We start from the raw sequence: 19790 nt of genomic DNA on the forward strand, positions 1-19790 counted from the left end.
AAGAAAGGAAAAAACTAAATAAATGAGTGGAGAAACATGACAGGTGTCAAAATGCTAAACATGCCCAGTTTACCATGATTGAGGATTGTTGATGACAATAAGAAAAGATCCAAGTGACTCTGAGAAAAGGTTTATTAGTCCGTCGTGAAAGGCAGGAGTTCAGTCACAAAGACTACTTAACTACATCTGCTGCGCAGTTAGATGGAGATGTTCTGCAGAACAGTTACTAATTTAGAGCACCTGTTACACTTCATGCCCTTTAACTACCTTGGAAAGCTATACAGAGGCTGTTTGTCCTTGTTGTAGTTCATCATTTTTCTTTACAATTTCTTTTCTTTCGTCTTTCCTTTCATTGTTGATTTGGCAGTGTAAGCCATAATGTTGTCATACGTAGAGTCAGAATCAGCACTTTGTTATATAATGCTAAGATTAAGGCAGTGGTGGGGAACTCTCATCCTGGAGGGCCGAATTCCTGCACAGCTTGGGGAAAATTACTTTTATACTAAATTGTATAGATTGATAAGGAAAAGTCATTCATTTAACATTAAATTGCTTGTAAATGAGCCAAATAATATTGTAATTATGGTGTTACTGGAAGATTGTAATGAAAATATTGTGGTGTCGTGCAGAAGAAGAGTCAGGTGACACCATCCTTTTTGTTTGAAGCTGCTCATTTATTCAGAAAAAGGCAGTAAAGCCACTGAAAACCAGCCAGAATGGTGAGGAGGTCATTGAATGACACACTTAAGAGTTCCACACTCACAGAATAACATCATAAGGCAAATCCAGACACAATCTAAGATAACAACAAAAACAGAAAAAAATGTTTTGTAATCATTTAACTGCAAAAATGTTTAATTTATTTTTAAGTTAAAGTACAAAGCCCTTCACCTTAAAAAAACAGCAGCCACTTGGTATTGGGACATAAATTGAACCCTACCCTATTCAAAAAAGAGTCATTGGGTAAGACTCCTAACACTACATTTGCCTGCCTGTGTAAAAATGAGCAAATTGTAAGTTGCTCTGGATAAGAATGTCTGTCCAATGCTGTAAATGTAGCCACTTAGAGAAGCATCTATTGCTGTCACAGGTATTCAGCTCGTTTAATCTAAGCAATAGAATGAGACACTCTGGCACAGCTGTACATGAGCTTTATACCAATACTGGGGGATAAAGCCCCCCAACGCTGCACTGTGGTTCTGTGAAATATGGAGTTCATCAAATACCTTTGGGATGAGTTGGAGTGATGCAGAACTAACATCATCAGTACCATCATCCAACATCCACCTGACCTCACTAATCCTCCTGTAGTCCTCACAAGAATGTTTCAACATCTAGTGTAAAGCTTTCCCAGACGAGTAGATGCTGGTACTACGGCAAAGGGGAACAAACTTGCTATTAAGCCCCTCAATTTCAGAAGAAGCATTGGATGAACAGACGTCTACACACTTTGACATATAATGTGTACATAAGTTTTTGAATTATATACCTTTAGGTTAACTTTCAGAATGAAAAGGGCCACCTAAGGGCCACTAGTCAACGGTATAAAGAGATTTTTGGAGCTGATAAATATTGGGAAGTTTTTAAATGTTTCTTATGAATTGCTTATGGATTTAATAAATGTGCTAATGTATCACAGAAAACAGACAAATTCAGTAATAAAATCAGACTGTAATGAAATAAGGCACACTAATGTGGAGGACAGTATGTAGATCCAGCTTCAATGATGGTTGCCTGAATCCTTAATCTAAAGGTCTGAAAAGAAACAAAAGTAATTATAATTTCATATCTGAATATGGATATATTTGTTATTAGAATGTACAGAAACCTTGGTCTCACCCTCAGAGGTGTTGCAGATGAAGTTGAGTCTCTGATTCTCTGGCAGACTGACCCACTTCTTACTTCCAGACTGCACCGCTCCTGTTCTTTCTCCTCCACTGCAGTCTTCCACCCCTGTCCCGTTCCCCGGAGCCCAGTTCTGGTAGCACATAGTCGATCCACTCACCCAGAACCAGAGGTTCTGAGCACAGGTGTGACGCAGACCCATCCACACATTAGCAGTGGAGGCATAATAAACAGCTGTTTCCACCCAGTGCTGAATTTCCTCAGTGTGAACAGAGACCAGATCCACATGATTCTCTCTGCAGTATCTCAGAGCTTCTCTCCACGTCCTGTTCTGGTTAATCAGGATGAGCGGAAGGTCTTGAGTAGAGAAAGAACAAGAGTTCACACATCAGTACATCAGATCAGTCCCTCACTGTTTACTGTACACACTATTCACTGAGGATTCTATATGTATCACTGTTTGTTCCCATTGTCTTTTCAGTGGAGTCTGCATCCTACATTAGTCTGAAAAGGTCTGACTTCTGAACTGACCCGTACGTGCAAAAGAACAATGTTCCACATGTTACAGCCGTGTAACAAACACAACTGTCTTCCATCTGTCCTTGTATATCTATACTTTCAATTTTCTTTTCCATTTTCATTAGAAACATAATGAAACTAAAAAAATCACTTCAACAACAATTTCACTCACTACACTGAAACAAAAATAGCACATGGCTTTGATTTTTTTTTTGATTAATCAGGAAAAACAAGGAGGTGGTCATAATGTTTCGCTTGATCATTTAGATGCATAGTTTAGACAAATACGCAGCTCACACTCACAGGTTACTTTGCTAATGCAAACTTGCTGAAAAGCTGACGACACACTGCTTTCGATGACAGTTTAACTGCAGTGTACTCACCATGCTGAATGATAAAAATATAAACATATTTTGAATTTTATGCCAACAACGCACTGCACAAAAGTTGGGACAGGGACAGCAAAAGACTGGCAAAGTTATGTAATGCTAAACAAAACACCTGGTGGAACATCTCACAACTAGTTAGGTTATTTGGTGACAGGTCAGTAACCTGACTGGGTATAAAAGAGCATCTCAGAGAGGCTGAGTCGTTCAGAAGTAAAGATGCAGAGGGGTTCACCACTCTGTAAAAGACTGCGCAGGTAAATAGTACAACACAAGAATAACGTTTCTCAATGTAGCATTGGCCCAGGGGAGGTTACTGTGCTCACACAAGCAACACCTACTGTAACTAAACCGCACTGAGGAGGAGCTCATTCACTCTATCTGTGCCCTGCAGCCACAACCAAATCTCCACTTCAGACAACTTCCCGGCTACAGGTTATCAAACGACCACAGCTACACTATTCCTGATTTACCACAGGGCTCCACATTTATGATAGGGCTTTCCAATGCAGCGTTCACTTTGTTTCAGCCGCTTCCTGTCTGGTCAGATAATGCTAAAACAGTGTTTGTCCTTTCCCTGCTCACTGGAAAAGCTCTCAGGTAGTCCCCCGCAGTCTGGAGTTCTCAGCCTTTGGGAATGCAGACTTTGTTTTGTTTGAACAACTATTCAAAGAAGCTTTTCAACAAAGACGATTGTCATTTCAGCCTTGATTGATTCCAGGGAGGCCTGGAATTTTACTGATAGATCTTTTGCTCTATCCCTGTCTATTCCCCTGATCCCTTGTAAAGTCCCCTTAAAATCAAGGGGACTGATGGGCACTGTTGGGAGTTGTTTTATTTTGATGTATTTACTAGTTTTCTGTTTATTTTCCTTTGTTTTGATTGTTATTCATTATTAAACAGTATAAATGCTGAAGGGTTTAAAAAGCCACCTCCATTTCTGTTCTCGTGGTTTGAACAATTACACCAAATGACCTTACAACACCCCCTAAGAAGGATGTCCTGGGGCAGAACACAGTAAGGTATTTACGACAGGATTCAAATGTCCCACTCTGTTCTGTATGACTCTATTGGGGGTGGGGGGTCAGCTGCATAGCATAAAAGCTGTGTGTCTGAGCTGCTGTTCAGATTGGGGTGAGACTAAGGCAGGAATACTGAGCACTCATTTAATAAAACCATCATTATTTCTGCAAACCCCAGTCTCCTGAATCTCTTCCATGGCAAGATCAAAGATTTTCTACAGCACTGATACTGTTACTGACACCATCATTAAAGATTCAGAGAATCCAGAGAAATCTCCGTATGCAAGTGACAAGGCCGAGAATGAATATTGGCTGGCCGTGAGCTTTGGGGCCTCAGGGGACACTGCATTAGAAACAGACGCGATTCTGTAGTGGAAATCACTGCATAGGCTCAGGAACACTTTAAAAAACGCTGTCTGGGAACACAGTTCTTTGCTGCATCCACAGATGCAGTTTAAACCTCTACCATGTAAAGAAGAAGCCATATATAAACAGAAATCCAGAAATGCATCCTATAATTCACTATTCAGACTAGATTAAAGCAGTGAGTCAGTGTAACTGCTCCAAACACAAACATTAAAAGAGGATGAATTGACTCTGTAACAGTTCTGCATTTATCATCTTATACTACTCACCTTTATAGCAGATGAATGTTTTTTGAGAACTGCAGTCTGAATCATACCATCTGTATGCAGGGTAATATGCAGAGTAATATGATAATTCCACACAGAGATCATCCACTCCGTTGTTTGGCTCTCCAGTGTTCCAGTATGTGTATGAGGAGTTACTCCCATCTGACCAGATCCAGCTCTAGAAACACATTAATACCTGATCAGTGAACTGTTCAAACACTGACCTCTCAGTGTTGTTTATCATACTTGATCAAATAATCATCACAGTCACATAAATCTTGTAGGGAGTTGAGCAAATTGTTGATGTGGATATTTCAAAAAGTTTCTAAACTATACATAAATGTGTGCCGTAGAACACATTTAATAAACAGTTAGAAAAAGGAAGCTATAAAATTAGGAAGATGTGCATAATAACACATTAAAATGTGGTAATGGAACAGTAAAAATAAAAAATAAATAAATAAATAAATAATAAATGGTGTTTATTGAAGACCTATCCAGAGTGTTTCCTGCCTTCTACCCCAGTGACCACTGGGATAGGCTCCAGCACCTCTGTGTGTGTGTGTGTGTGTGTGTGTGTGTGTGTGTGTGTGTGTGTTTGTTTATTGAAGTAATATTGATAACAATGCCCCACTTGGACACCAGAGGTCTCTCTCTTCTGAATACTAGTTCATTTTCCATGACAACCTCTCTGATCATAACACCTGCACCTCATTACTGCCCTAATCAGCCTCACCTCAAATACTCCCCAAACACAGCACTTTGTTTCCTTTGATGTACTGGTACCATGCCCTGTCTTTTGGACTTTTGTTTTTTTGCCCCTTTGCTTAGTTGCCTGAGTTTTTACACTGTATTTCTGTGCTGACTTCTTTGCTCTATTATTTTTTTTTTGACTATGATTTTGTGGATTGTCCTGTTCTAAAAAAAACTGTGAATGGATCTATCTTGACTCTCTGAGGCTCAGTTGTCACAGAATACTTGACTGCCTTCAGATCCGGTGGGCCTACCAGAGCTTCATGAGGCAGTACTGGCCCAGGGGAGGTTGCTGTGCTCACACAAGCAACACCTACTTCAACTAAACCGTGCCCTGCAGCCGCAACCAAATCTCAACTCCAGACAACTTCCCGGCTATAGGTCACCAAACAACCACAGCTCCACTATTGCCTATTTACCACGGGGCTCCACGTATATGCAAGGGCCAATGCTGCATTCACTTTATTTCCGCTGTTTCCTGTCTGCCTTTGCATCAGATAATGCTAAAACAGTCCTTTCCCTGCTCACTGGAAAAGCTCTCAGGTAGGCAACCACAGCATGCCTTTGGGAATGCTGACTTTGTTTTGTTTGAACAACGATTCAAAGAAGCTTTTCAACAAAGATGATTGTCATTTCAGCCTTGATTGATTTGAGGGAGGCTTGGAATTTTATTGATAGATCTTTTGCTCTATCCTGTCAATTCCCCAGTCCCTTGAAATCAAGGGGATTGATGGCCAACCAGTAGGCACTGATACTGACACCATTGTCCCTTAGAGCTCACCATTAGTTTCATTCATAATTAAACAGCATTGTTGTTTATCATAGACTCCCCTGAAAATCCTATAGTATTAGGATACCCCTGGCTAGCCAGTCATAACCCCACATAGTCCTGGTCTACTAGAGATCTCATTCATTTCTGTCCTTCCTGCCATGCCCACTGTGTAGCTCTTCTGTGCCTGACCATTTCCATTGAGAACCCGGACACACAACAGCAAGTGATGCTCCCCACTGAATATGACTTTTCAGCGGTTTTCAGTAAAGCCAAAGCTGTGCAACTGCCCCCTCATCGTCCTTTGGACTATACAGTGTATCTTCAAGTTTGCTGATGACACTACCATCCTAGGCCTTATCACAGATGGAGACGGAACAGCCTACAGAGACAAGGTTAGCGATCTGTCAGAGTGGTGCCATGACTGCAACCTCTGTCTTAACATCAGGAAAACTAAGGAGATGATTGTGGACTACAGGAAGCTGCAGAGGGGTGGTCACTCTCCCCTTTTCATTAATGGAGCCAAAAGTGGAGAGAGTCAGGAGATACAGCAGCATCCAGGCTGGAACAACCCGGCTTATGAACAGGAACTAAATCACTTTAAAATGTTAAATTTTCCTCAGATTATTCCTTGTTTAACATATTTGTACATAGTCTTCTTTATCAAATCAGATATTTTGTAACAACTCTCTGCACTGTTATTTGCAAGTGATCAGATCTGATTTGCATGTTCAGGTGTCACCAACCTGTCTGCATGGGTTGCTGTGGTAATGACATAGGCATCAGTAACAATGTAGCTACGCTGGTGATGCAAACACAGATGCAGGCACATTGATCTGTTACTTGCATACCTGGTTTGGACCCTGTTGGACTCTAGGTGGCGTGGTTGAACCCTCCATTCTGGACCTCTCACTCATTCGAGACCACCCTGACCATCCAACTCTGAGACTGCTTGGCATCTTGGGCAGCCCGTTTGAGACACTACTGTCAGCAATTCCCCTCCTGGCCAACTCTCCCCTGAGTACTAGCTCAGCTTCCCTGACAATCTCTCTGCTCATCAGCTGCCCCTCATTACCACCCTAATCAGCCTCACCTCAAATACTCTCCAAAACACAGCATTCCACTGAAGCATTGGCAGTTCTTTTGTGTCTCACTACTTTCTGTGCTGACCCCTTTACTTTGTGTTTTTGACTACGATTTTGTGGATTGCCCGGTTCTAAATAAACCTGCAGATGGATCCATCCCAACTCTCTGAGCCACAAGTGTCACAAATGTACGTCTAACATAGACCTCTACAGAGCATGAGTTATATTTACAGTAGAATAATTAAAATAAGTAATACATTAATAAAGATCAGGTGCAGTGATATGTAAACATCTGCTATTGCTGGTTTTGGAGCAAGTTTTATCATATTCTACTGAATTAGTTCTTGCCTATATATTTTCAACATTTCTTACAATGGTGTTCTGTTCAAATTTCTGTCTCAGTCCTATCCAGAAATGGCCTGCTGTCCCACTGACAAGAGTTAATAGAGGGTTCATTTCCTCGTAGCTCTCAATGGTGGCCAGGTCAATGTATTTCTCTCTGCAGTATTTCTGAGCGTCGATCCAGTTCTTATTTTCATTCACCACATAAAACTGACGAGTCCCACAGAAGGAGAGAGTCCACAGAGCTGTAGAGATGAAAGCTCTCATCAGCATGACAGTACAGTAATGAAGCAGCAGAGAGTTTTACAGATGATCATGAAGCTACACTGACCTGAGAAAAGCAGGATCAGATACAGAGCTGAACTCATGACTGTGGAGAACAAGAGAGACACAGTTCACACATTAAACACCTCAACAGTCTTTACTACCAGCACATTAGATCATGCTGCTTAAGTGACATTACATGTCACTTTTCGTTTAGTTATGGTAACCATCTGCCCAGCATGGTGCTAAATGGAAAGTTTTACTCCTGTAATGGCACAATCGACCTCGCTAGCTGACCCTCAGTCTTTTTGAACTACATGAGCCAGGTCAATGATGTGTCAACAGTACGCAGGTAGGACCGAAAACTGGTGCAGCCCCACCACAACAGCCAGTCCCTTCCACGTTACACAATAATTTTGCTCTGACTTACTCAACGGCTGTAATGCGCGTTGACCCTCTGATTACTGTACTTGAGAGAGTACGATGGTCACTAGCATCAGTGTCCATGAGGAACTCGGCACCTGCCTGTGGAAATACACTATATTGCCAAAAGTATTCGCTCATCTGCCTTCACATGCATACGAACTTGAGTGATATCCCATTCTTAATCCATAGTGTTTAATATGATGTCGGCCCACCCTTTGCAGCTATAACCGCTTCCACTCTTCTGCGAAGGCTTTCCACAAGGGTTAGGAGTGTTTATGGGAATTGTTGACCGTTCTTCCAGAAGCGCATTTGTGAGGTCAGACACTGATGTTGGACGAGAAGGCCTGGCTCATAATCAGCATAATCCCCCTTCCACCAAACTTTATACTTGGCACAATGCAGTCAGACAAGTACCGTTCTCCTGGCAACCGCCAAACCCAGACTCGTCCATCAGATTGCCAGACAGAGAAGCGTGATTGGTCACTCCAGAGAACACGTCTGCACTGCTCTAGAGTCCAGTGGCGGCGCTTCACACCACTGCATTCAACGCTTTGCATTGCGCTTGGTGATGTAAGGCTTGGATGCAGCTGCTCGACCAATGAAACCCATTCCATGAAGCTCTCTACGCTGTTCTTGAGCTAATCTGAAGGGCCACATGAAGTTTGGAGGTCTGTAGCGATTGACACTGCAGAAAGTTGCCGACCTCTGCGCACTATGAGCCTCAGCATCTGCTAACCCCGCTCGGTCATTTTATGTGGCCTACCACTTCGTGGCTGTCGTTCCCAATCACTTCCACTTTGTTATAATACCACTGACAGTTGACTGTGGAATATTTAGTAGTGAGGAAATTTCTCAACTGGACTTGCACAGATGGCATCCTATCACGGTACCACGCTGGAATTCACTGAGCTCCTGAGAGTGACCCATTCTTTCACTACTGTTTGTAGAAGCAGTCTGCATGCCTAGGTGCTTGGTTTTATACACCTGTGGCCATGGAAGTGATTGGAACACCTGAATTCAGTGATTTGGATGGGTGATTGAATAATTTTTGGCAATATAGTGTACGTACAAACATTACATTCAGAGTCCTTTCTTAAACATCAGCAACACTTTAGCCTCAAAATTCTCATCAGTGACCCTGGCTCTGGGTGAAAATCAGGCCTGAATAATCTCTCCACTGCTGCAGAGCTGTTGTGGCTCCACAGCAGAACTAGATTGCCAGGTAAAATAACAATCCTCCTTTGCTGTAAAATCATTAACATACAGTTCTAACACAGTTTTCACAATAAATGGCCTTAAACACGCATAACTGCAAATTCACCAACCTTTAACGCTGAACACTGACCCCCAGACTGCTGGCCACACAGCAATGCAGATAATGAAACAGCAAACAGAGAGATTCAAGACGAACATTGATAATTTGGAGATGGTCTTATTTGCATTTATAAGTACTCAGCCGGTTTCCTGATATGTTTAATCTGCAACAACTTGCGAAGCTGAAGTCGCTTCTCATTCTCCTGCTCCTCGTTCACATTCTCCAGTTCCATCTTAAATGGTGCAGCAGGCACCATTTAAATTAAATCTGGCGGCTCAGGCACCATTTAAGGTGGAAGGGGACAATTCGAATGAGAAGCAACTTCAGCCTCGTAAAAAGACAAACATTGAGAGACATTTTACAAGAAACTCATGGAAAACTTTCCTGATACGAGAGAAGTGGCTACAGCTGAGCTAAAGATTAAAGCAGAGCAAAGTAAGTCTGTGTTGGCATTTACATTATATTTTCAGCCCTTACTTGTACATCAGCACATACTGAGACTTATTAACTGCCAAGATGTCTACTAGTAAGGGGTGATCAGCGCGTGGGACCAGCGCGTGACCGTTTGCTCGAACTGTCCGCAGCACCATCACCACCAGCCCTGTTAATGACCGCGTTCTGCGGTTCAGATTTTGCGCGGATAGCCTGAATCCTGTAGTGAAATTGTAGTGAAAATTATCGCTATAGCTACACAAAAATTTGTAGGCACTACAGCTACTAGCTACATTTCATAAAACTGCAGTGGCTACAGCTGTTAGCTACAAAAATTTGTAGCTCGCTGCAAAAAGTAGCGCACCACTTAGCTACTTGCTCATCCCTGGTCTCAGAACATAACGTCTTCCTCTCGTACTCAGGTAAGACACTGCTGCTGTCTCACTCTGGACTCACGTGATGCTTGTTGTCACGGTAACGTCTACACTGCTGGTGGTTCTTTACACATGCTTGTAATTTTGGATCGGAGTTCTTGTAGTTGATGTGTAAACGGAGATTTTCCATCAGATAATTGAGTAGAGTGAGCATGTAAACACCTCAATCCACAATTGGAATGTATTTAATCGGCAAAAATCGTTGCATGTACACACAGCCCTGTCTACTCGTTTTCCTGGTTTTCTTTTATTATCTGTAGTTTTTCTGGTGTTTTTACTATAAACTGGCAGAGAAAGAAAGCTGTTGGTTTTTTCAGATTAACGCTGAGGGATATATACATACTTTGAAGAACATATGTCACATTCTGCACATGCTGCCAGAGCATGGCTGCATAGTCAGAGAGTATGGGTGCTAGAGTGGTCTGTCTATCTCCTATTGAGAAGTGTGGTGCATGATGATGTGCAAAATATAACAATGAAGGAACCTTAACCCCTGAAGGGCCCAAAGTTTTACTACAAACTTCTGTAACCTGAGAATAGCTCAACCAGTTTGCATTGAAGTCCCTGTAGTTACTGAATAATACACCTTAGCATGTAATAAGTCTGGGACATTAAGGGGTTAAGTTTGTGCAGCTATTACAAGACTCAGTATCACAACAGGAAAAAGATAAAGTCTGTATTGGGGTCTGGATCTGTTTGTGTCTTCAGTCCCCAAATGATTATTAAGTGCTATTAAAAGGAAAGGTGATGTAATACAGTGGCAAGGTAACACTGTTATTACCAGTGTGTAAACTCGTACTTGGAATGAGCACATACTAAAAAAAAAAAAAAAGTTCATGAATTAGAACATACAATATTGCGTTTTTGTACTGAATTTGGGTCCAATTGAACATGGGTCCAAGATGGCACCGAGCATGGCTGCTGTGTTGCGAGCTCCCTTAACTTCTGTTCGTTTTTTGTTAATTTTGTTTTTATTTGTCACTACTTTTGCACTAAATGTTGCCAGCACCTTCGTTTACGACAGGAAAACACTTTTTGGAAATCAGATCGACGATCACTCAGCGAAAACTGGACTTTGAGCTCCTGAACGCAGATCCATTGTTCGGGAACCTCAGAGAGGCCCCATTCATCTGGGCCTACCGACCGAGGAAACACCGCAGACGCCGGAAAAGAGGCAGGAGAGCCGGAGTTCTGGTCAGGCTGAGACGGCATGCTAATCACCCCCCACTCCCCAGCATACTACTGGCAAACGTGCAATCCCTGGACAACAAAATCAGCGAACTCAGAGCACGAATCTCTTTCCAGCTAGAAACATGGGACTGCTGTATAATCTGCCTCACAGAGGCCATTGAGCCCGCGGGCTTCTCTGTGCACCGTGCAGACAGAACAAAGGACCTCTCCGGGAAGAGCAAAGGGGGAGGTGTATGCGTTATGATCAACAATGCTTGGTGTGATCAGAGGAATGTACACTTTGTCTTTCTGCTCCCCGGACTTGGAATATCTAATCATCTTGTGCAGACACCTGTGGCTGCCTAGAGAGATTTCAGGGGTTACTGTCACTGCCATGTACATCCCACCACAGGCTGACACAAACCTGGCGCTCGGGAAACTGTACGAGGCTGTTAACAGGCAGGAGACTGCGCGCACGGGGGCTGTCTCCATTGTTGTTGGGGACTTCAACAAAGCGAACTTTAAGGAAGTTGCTCCAAAGTACTTCCAACACATCTCATGCAGCACACGAAAATCACGCACGCTGGACCACTGCTACTCCCCCATCCGTGAGGCGTACAAAGCCCTACCCCGACCTCCATTTGGCAAATCGGATCATCTCTCCATTCCACTCCTGCCCATGTATAGGCAGAAGCTGAAAAGGGCACTGCCTACCATCAGAGAGGTCCACCGCTGGTCGGACCAATCGGATTCTGCGCTCCAGGACTGTTGTGATGATGCAGACTGGGAGATGTTCCGCGAGGCGTCAAACTATACCATTGACGAATATGCAGACTCATACCGGGTTCATCAAAAAGTGTAGTAGTGCTGGTGTATCGGTCTACAGGCTTGTCACTGCACCTCATCCACATCTCATTAAACTTACTGATCCTCTGCACCTTCAATCTAGCAAATCTGTACTTACACACATAGATTGACATCTTGTACATCTTATATCCATATCTTGTATAATCTGGAAGATTTCTATATTGGTATTCTATCCCTGTGTACCTGCATCTCATTTCTTTATCAACCTCAGACTCACTGCACATACAGAATGCGTACAACAGCACATTTCATAGTTTTATTTCTTAACTTATTACTGTACAACTGTACATATACATATTTTTTTTTCTTCTTAGATATTAGATTATATATATATATATATATATATATATATAATTTAAATTCTGTAAGGGGGCTATGCACCTAAGATTTTCCACTCACTTTCCACCTGTGTAAATGTGATATGACAATAAACGTGATTTGATTTGATTTAATTGAATGCATAAAATAGAATTTACTAATCCCTGCTTTCTGTTTCATGGGCATTTCATACACTGTGTGAAGATTTTTTGGAATTGAACTCGCAACATACAAAGAAGCTCAGAGAAAAGGGTGAATATAAAAAACATACAGAAATGATAATTATAGTTGACAATAACATATATAAAAGTACAGTATTTTCTTTAAGAGCCAAATTTCTTATGTTTTGCTTTATATAAAATGAAGCTTTCTTAAAGATGAATATTAAAAATGAATGCTATTGGTTGGATGAAGCTCAGTAAGTAATCTTAGTAAGTTCCTAAAGTTTTCTTACCGGTCAACAACTGGTTGATTAGTCTGTGCGTGTCTCCTGCAGTCCGAGTTCTGTGAGATAACAGAGGAATCCAAATCCTATCAAGCCTCTCTTTGTTCTGAGGCTGATTTACATATGAACATGTTACTGTAAATAATGCAAAGTAACAGCTACACAGAACTGAGTCATACAGTAATCAGAGTCATACAGTAAATAACAGGCATCTCATTGTTAGGAAGCAGGTGACTGAATGAATGAATATCGCTGCAGGCCATGGTCAGACTGTGTCTGCTAGAACAGTCCATCCACAATGACACAGAGCGGGATATTATAGGGTTGCAGAGCATAAACCCATTACAAAGACATTACAAAGGCACTGGTCTACAAAGACATGGAGAAAGTGATATATTCAGATGGGTCATCTTTCACCATATTCTGGAGCATGGGTCGCATACACCAAATTAACAGTTCTGGCCTGAATGCTTGACCCCTGCTGTGAGGCTCTGTTGTGCTGTAATGGCTTGGGTCCACTTCAAATGTATAGAAAGTTATTCTGACTGATCACCTTTTTCCTGAAACATTTCCTGATTAGAGTGGTCTTATCCAAGATGACAGTGGCCCTCCACTGAGCACAAAGGGTGGTTTAATCAGTATGAAAATGATATGATATGCTATGGCATATGCAGTCATCAGATCTTAACCGAATTAAACGTCTGTGGGAGATTTTTGGACAGCACTCTCCATCATCATCAAAAACACACATTTGAGGCAATCAATCCTGTGATGCTTTGAGCATCTTATGGACATAACTTCTGACAAAATGCTGAATGCGAACAACTTCCTACTATAATGGAAGTATGGGAATTGTTATGACCTCCAATGTCTAGGGGAAAATTTAAGGCGGTACATAAAAAAAATGAGCCAACGCCATCCAACTACCAGACCAAGCCACCACCAACTACAAATATTTGACCAATTATCAGCATTTATTTCTTTTAACTTGTATAAGTTAAAGGCACCATCTTGTAAAAGCTGGTAAGTCTAGTTTTATACTGGTCAAATGCAGATGAGCTTATAGAAAAGATAAACTTCAGGGGGTGAGATAAGGCCAAAAACAAACTAGAAACAAAAAGATGACTAAAAACTCATCTAACTCAAAACAAAGTTACAACAGTAAGGCTGCCTTCCTGTCCCAAACCTGGAGAAGACAATATACAAGAGAAACGTAGGGCACTCACCCCCTTACTTACAAAGAGAGAGCTTTACAAGTAATTAGGCAAACTCATACAACAGCACGAGTCCACAAACAAAAGGTTTGGGTGCTTGGTCTGGTCAGGTGGCGACTGATGGCACAGGTGCAACCACTAAAACAGCCCTCTCCTCCTTCTGCAGTGTCTCACCGGCCCTTAAGTAACTGGAGCGCCCCCTGCTGTTCCCAAACAGAGCCCTCCAGACACCAAGCCTATGGGAGCACAAATAAAACACTGTACACCCCCAGGATCGTAACAGAATAAATCAACATATGAATAATTTATTTTTGGGATGCTTGAAAGCTCATGTGCTGATGTTTGCAATCGATTTTTCAACAGAAACCTAAACCTGTTTTAGTCAGAGGATCCTATTTATAGCCTACACAAGTTACTCATGCAAACGAAGTCCTTTCATTTTCACTTCATTTCAAACATTTTGTTTACACCATCATGTACAGCCATAAGACCATAAAGCAATGCTGTTGCACAGCAATGTTTAATGTGCACCAATTTCAACAATAACAACAGGGCTTTAAGAAGCTATGTGCTTTTTTGAGAGGTTTATGTTCATAAGATTCTTGCACTCAGCTATAGTAACAGCCACAAACTGCTTGTTTTCCCAAAACATCTCACTTAATGGCACATGGAACATGAGAACCAAGTAAGCACATGTTCCTTGATGTACCTAAAACAGTGATGGGCAACACTTTTGTTCAAGAATCGGATATTTAGGTCATAATCTTGAAATACAGCTGCCGTGTGAAAAATAGGTGGATATCTTTTCGAAGAATGGTGTTCCATCCCTCAAATACACTTGTGGAATTTACCCCAAGGTGCATTGAAGCTGCTCTGGTGGCTCATGGTGGCCCACAACTTACTGAGGCACTTTATGTTGGTGCTTCCATTAATTTGTCACCTGTTTATAAACATACAAGTGGCAGGTATATACAGCATAGTGCAAAAGTCAGAATTCACCCATAATTTATTTCATTTACTATATATATATATGCAAAATATGTGTGCAAGTTTCACAGATAGTTTTCTAAACAATAGTAAGAACACTAGATCAAGTATGACGTCAGTCAGCGGTTCAGAATAACATTACAGTACAGTGTGCACACAGTTAGACTAGTGTTTGTCTTCATGATCTGGTGGTGCTCTGGGTGTGACCAGTTTAATAGCTTGTGAGTAGAAACTGTTCTTGAACCTGGTGGTTCTAGTTTGAATGTTCTCTCTTCCCAAACCTACGAGTTGATAATGATGCCCGGAATGCTCAGCCCACCTGCTTTACATCCTCATTTGTTTATTTACTGCAAGTGACGTGCATCAACCAGTGTATCGGTCTGCTAGTGTTTTATAATAGCCCAAAATATAATCTGCTAATTTACCAATATTTGATACTTAAAATACCATCAAAACGATGGGGTACAAATTCACTGCAGGTAGCGAGGAACATGGGAAATTTGTCTTACCCTGGCAAACTGCTGGACACTCTTGGGTCAAAATAGCCAGAGCTCACAAGCTCGTTACCTTTATTTCCTCTCTCACTCAGCCTTTACACAGCACTTCTGTGGTGCTTGGAATTCTTGATGAGAGATATATATATACAGCCAAAGAGGTGAGTAAGGTGACCAACAGAACCACAATGAAACAGGAAGTATCTGAGACTATTTTTATCTAAAATGTAGAAAAACACAATAGAGGATAGAACCCCTCCCCAAACAATCCAACATTCAGAACACACAGTCTTTCAAAAAAAAAACAACAATAGTCCATAAGCTATTTAGCATGGGTTTTGGTTTAGGGTAATCCTTAAAGAGGAAAATAGTTTGGTCCCACCAGTCTATAGCAGTCCATGGAGATTGCAGCTTATAGGAGACATAGGCCCAACGGGACAGATGTAACTTGGGGTGAAGCAATGAACCAAGACTCAGCAAGCCTTCAAATAGTCCTCAGTTTCTCCCAACAACAGCCACAGCATTTGTGCAATATAAAGTCTCCTTCTGCATAAGAGGGTAAAGTGAGTTCCCAACCACCATACTTTTAGCATGTTAGCATTAGCACATTAGCATTAGCATGTTAGCGCAACTTGGTCTCCCGTAAACACATGGACAGGAAACAATACATCCTTTTAGACGTTCCAAAAAAGAAAGAAGCAGGGCAAGAACAGGGCAACCTCCCTACAGCTCCCTAGTGGATAGGAGGAGGAATGACCCAAAAAACACTACCTGCCATAAGAATACCTGATACTGGTAAACAGGATGGTTATAATATATCTCTAAACTCTAGGGACACAAAAATGGACGTTTCTGTAGAACGACCCAGTTAAAACATCAAGGAGCAGCAGGGAAACTATTACAGAAGGCCAAAACAAAGTCCAACATCCAGAGTCACAAAGAACTGAGAGGGCCTTATGTAGGGATCTTGATGAGGCACAGGTGTGTGTGATTCGGCAACAGTTAGAACTCAGAGGGCGAGGACCTCTGGTGGCGCACTTGAGTATGACTTGTGAAAAATGGACTGGCCACTGCGAAGTCCAGACCTCAACATCATTGAATGTGTTTGGAATTACTTTATACGTTAAAAGCAAAAAATGCAACCACCTTCTAAGACTGAACTTTGGAGGTGTGGCAACATGTCCCTGTAGATTGCATAGCAGTTCACAAATAAATTTTGTTTATTGTCACTGAACTAGCAAAAGAATTTGACAAGGAAACAATGACACAGGAATATAGTCTTTGCTCCAAAACTATTGAAAGACTCAAATTCAGGAGTCTTGCTATTTGGGCATAGGGCTATTTCCAAAATCAGTATTTTGGAACTGTATTTCTTTTGTAGGTTTGCAAATATTTTGCCTACATGGAAAAAAGGTGTTGTGATAAAGTGTGTTCCTCAACCTGGCAGTATGCTGTGGCAGGGGACACACCTTATGGGTAGTGCCGGGCAAGTGGTCCAAGTAACTGGAATAAAATACAGCTGTTCCAAGAGTTCTTCTCCCCGTCACCTTTATTTACACACCAACACTCAGGCTTATATACATATTTACACGCGCACACATCACAAACGAAAACAAAACAAAAATAGTCTCTACAACTATGGAACGGACCAATGACTGCAAAGTCATACAGGTCTATACTCATCACCTTCAAACCTCCACTGAGCTGAAAGAAGGGATCTCCCTCTCATACCCTCCAGTAATGCTTCTTATATTTGGGGTGCTCCTCCCCTAGAATATACCATTTTACTGGCCCGGGTTAAAACAAGTGCTTCAGCTATTTAAATATATTTACATTCAACAGTAAATAATTCATGTTCTTCACTTATTGATCAGATTTACATTCACAACGTCATTAATATGCATTCACAATACATTGTACACTTCTTAAACAGTTTTACTCTTCTTGCAGGTTTTGTCCTTCCCTCCTCCTCTACAGAGGATGGACTCACAGGTGAACCCGTTCAGTTCTCTTTGCTCCTCAAAGCAAGGATAATCAGTCAAGTAAGTACAGGTAAGTGTTTACAATCAGTCATTATATTGTGATGTGTAAAGGAGTAATTTACATCATCACAGGTGTATTTTAGCTGTACTACTAAACCAGCTATTAGACAAGTGAATTGTTCAGTTTCTAAAAAATCTGACTTGGAATATGTAAAATCAGCAAAGTGATTAGCAGCTAGGTCCAACAAAAATTTAAGCTCATTTTAAAGAGTCAAACTTCTAATTACATGACTTTCATGAGCCCTATTGGAGCAGAATTTTAGTTTTACCTGTAATTTGAGTGATTACTGACAAGATCCATGATTTTAATCCAGTTCACATCTACAACATCTATTTTTACAATTCTGCTAAGTAATAAAGTGCTGATAATGCCAAGGTCACGGGTTTTAGGGGCAGTCATGGGCTAGAGGTTAGGAAACCAGCCTTGTGACTGGAAGGTTGCCGGTTTGATCCCTGCGCCGACAGTACGTGACTAAAGTGCCCTTGAGCAAAGCGTCTAACCCCCAACTGCTTCCTGGGCACTGTGGATAGGGCTGACCACTGCTCTGGGCAAGTGTGCTCACTAGTGTGTATGTGGTGTTTCATTGCACGGATGGGTAAAATGTGGAGGTGAAATTTCCCTGTTGTGGGATTAATACAGGTCACTTAATCTTAGTAATTCCAAAGTGAATTGCCTTTTATGGTTCTCTGAACTCGGAGCTCCCTCAGTAATAGTAGTGCTGTTCGAATCCACCTCACAGTAATGTAATAATAAAACCAGGTAATAGACCTGAAGATAAGGCTAACCGCTAAATGGAGCTTGTTTTGACCCAATTCCATAATCCTCAAGCTCATGACAAGGCCACTGAAATTCACAATATTTTGGTGATTGCCAAATTACAAACCAATGCCCTCTGCCTTTTAATAAATGCACATTGATGACTATGTTAATAAAAGGACTGGATTAACTCATTGGCTCCCAACGCTGGTCCTGGAGAACCCCCTGCCCTGCACATTTCAGTGTTTTACTGCTCCCAACACACCTTATTCAACTCATCACAGTAATAATCTCTATATTCTCTGAAGATTTTCAGTGCATTTACGTTGGCTCAACAACTGAGTGATGAGTGAGTGATGCCAACATTCAGTTAAATTCCGGCTAAGTAAACCCAGTCTCTGGTGCAGTGCGAGGTGATTACGTGATCTAACATTGCGGGATTCAGGAGATGCTGTGAGGGAGTTTCTGTTTTCTGCTCCGGCATCGCGGCACAGACCGCTGAAGACGAAGGACGTTAATAGTAAGTTGTCTTAAAATGCAGTACACATAATGTAACTCTGTCCTGACTGCCTATCCAGCTGTTTTTCACTGCACTGTGATTCATATCACTAGCACTGCTTCCAGGCCTCACAGCTCAAAATAAGCTACGTTTGTTAGCTAGCATAGCATAGCTAGCATAAAGGTAAGCATGGCTTCCTTAAACCAAGTATAAAGATTGACAGTAATAACAATACTGGTCTGCTCATGCTGGAAAATATCTCTTTGATAATAATTTATGAATGTCAGGCACCTGAACCTGAGTTTTTCCTCTCTATCTATGCTGCTAACTAGCGAGGTGTGGGAAGCTTAGCCGGTTAGCTTTAGTTACAGTAAGAGTGTTAGTTACATTTACTCGGCTCCATATACCTGAAAAGGTGTATGGATTTTAAATGTTTTGAGTAAATTCAAAGAACAGCTAGCTGATTAGAAAGAGTAGCTTATCTGTGTGAAGGAAACAATCTACTTTTTACGCAGTTCCACTTCAGAGTGAAATCTTAGTTCCGGCTTTCATTCTGTTGGTTTAGCTCCTGCCAGGGCTGCTTTACTGTTTGTCACACCTCTCACTTTGGAGCTTTAATGTTTTACTTTGGACCAAAAGGATCTTATTCAATCTTATATAATTCTATTTAAAGTTTTTTAGGCTTTGGAAGTTGTTGATGAATTACATTTTACTCCTACTATTCAAGCTGTGCTTTGCTATGCTAGGCCGGGCTTCTGATTGAGTCATTGCTT

At 41.5% G+C, this 19790-nt stretch overlaps 1 protein-coding gene across 1 annotated transcript; it reads right to left on the reverse strand.

Annotated features, from left to right (window-relative positions):
* Positions 1 to 698: 698 nt before the first annotated feature.
* LOC118826235 (C-type mannose receptor 2-like) lies at positions 699 to 13077 on the reverse strand. Its single transcript, XM_036597140.1, has 6 exons — positions 13034 to 13077; positions 7685 to 7723; positions 7384 to 7598; positions 4408 to 4582; positions 1840 to 2202; positions 699 to 1755 (listed from the first exon to the last, which is right to left on the reverse strand). Exons 2-6 carry the CDS (start codon positions 7719 to 7721, stop codon positions 1748 to 1750), a joined length of 798 nt encoding a protein of 265 aa, XP_036453033.1. The 5' UTR covers positions 7722 to 7723; positions 13034 to 13077; the 3' UTR covers positions 699 to 1747.
* Between the last annotated feature and the right edge of the window lie 6713 nt (positions 13078 to 19790).

Source organism: Colossoma macropomum, unplaced genomic scaffold, assembly GCF_904425465.1.
Source record: "Colossoma macropomum unplaced genomic scaffold, Colossoma_macropomum, whole genome shotgun sequence".
Taxonomy (NCBI): domain Eukaryota; kingdom Metazoa; phylum Chordata; class Actinopteri; order Characiformes; family Serrasalmidae; genus Colossoma; species Colossoma macropomum.

Bases quoted from the DNA above. Each gene is read 5' to 3' on its own strand.
- LOC118826235 (XM_036597140.1), bottom strand. From the start codon at position 7,721: ATGAGTTCAGCTCTGTATCTGATCCTGCTTTTCTCAG. The intron at 4,583-7,383 runs GTAAGAAATGTT...ATGTGTTTCTAG, and splicing joins AATTTGAACAGAACACCATT to AGCTGGATCTGGTCAGATGG. The intron at 2,203-4,407 runs GTGAGTAGTATA...TCTCTACTCAAG, and splicing joins AACATTCATCTGCTATAAAG to ACCTTCCGCTCATCCTGATT.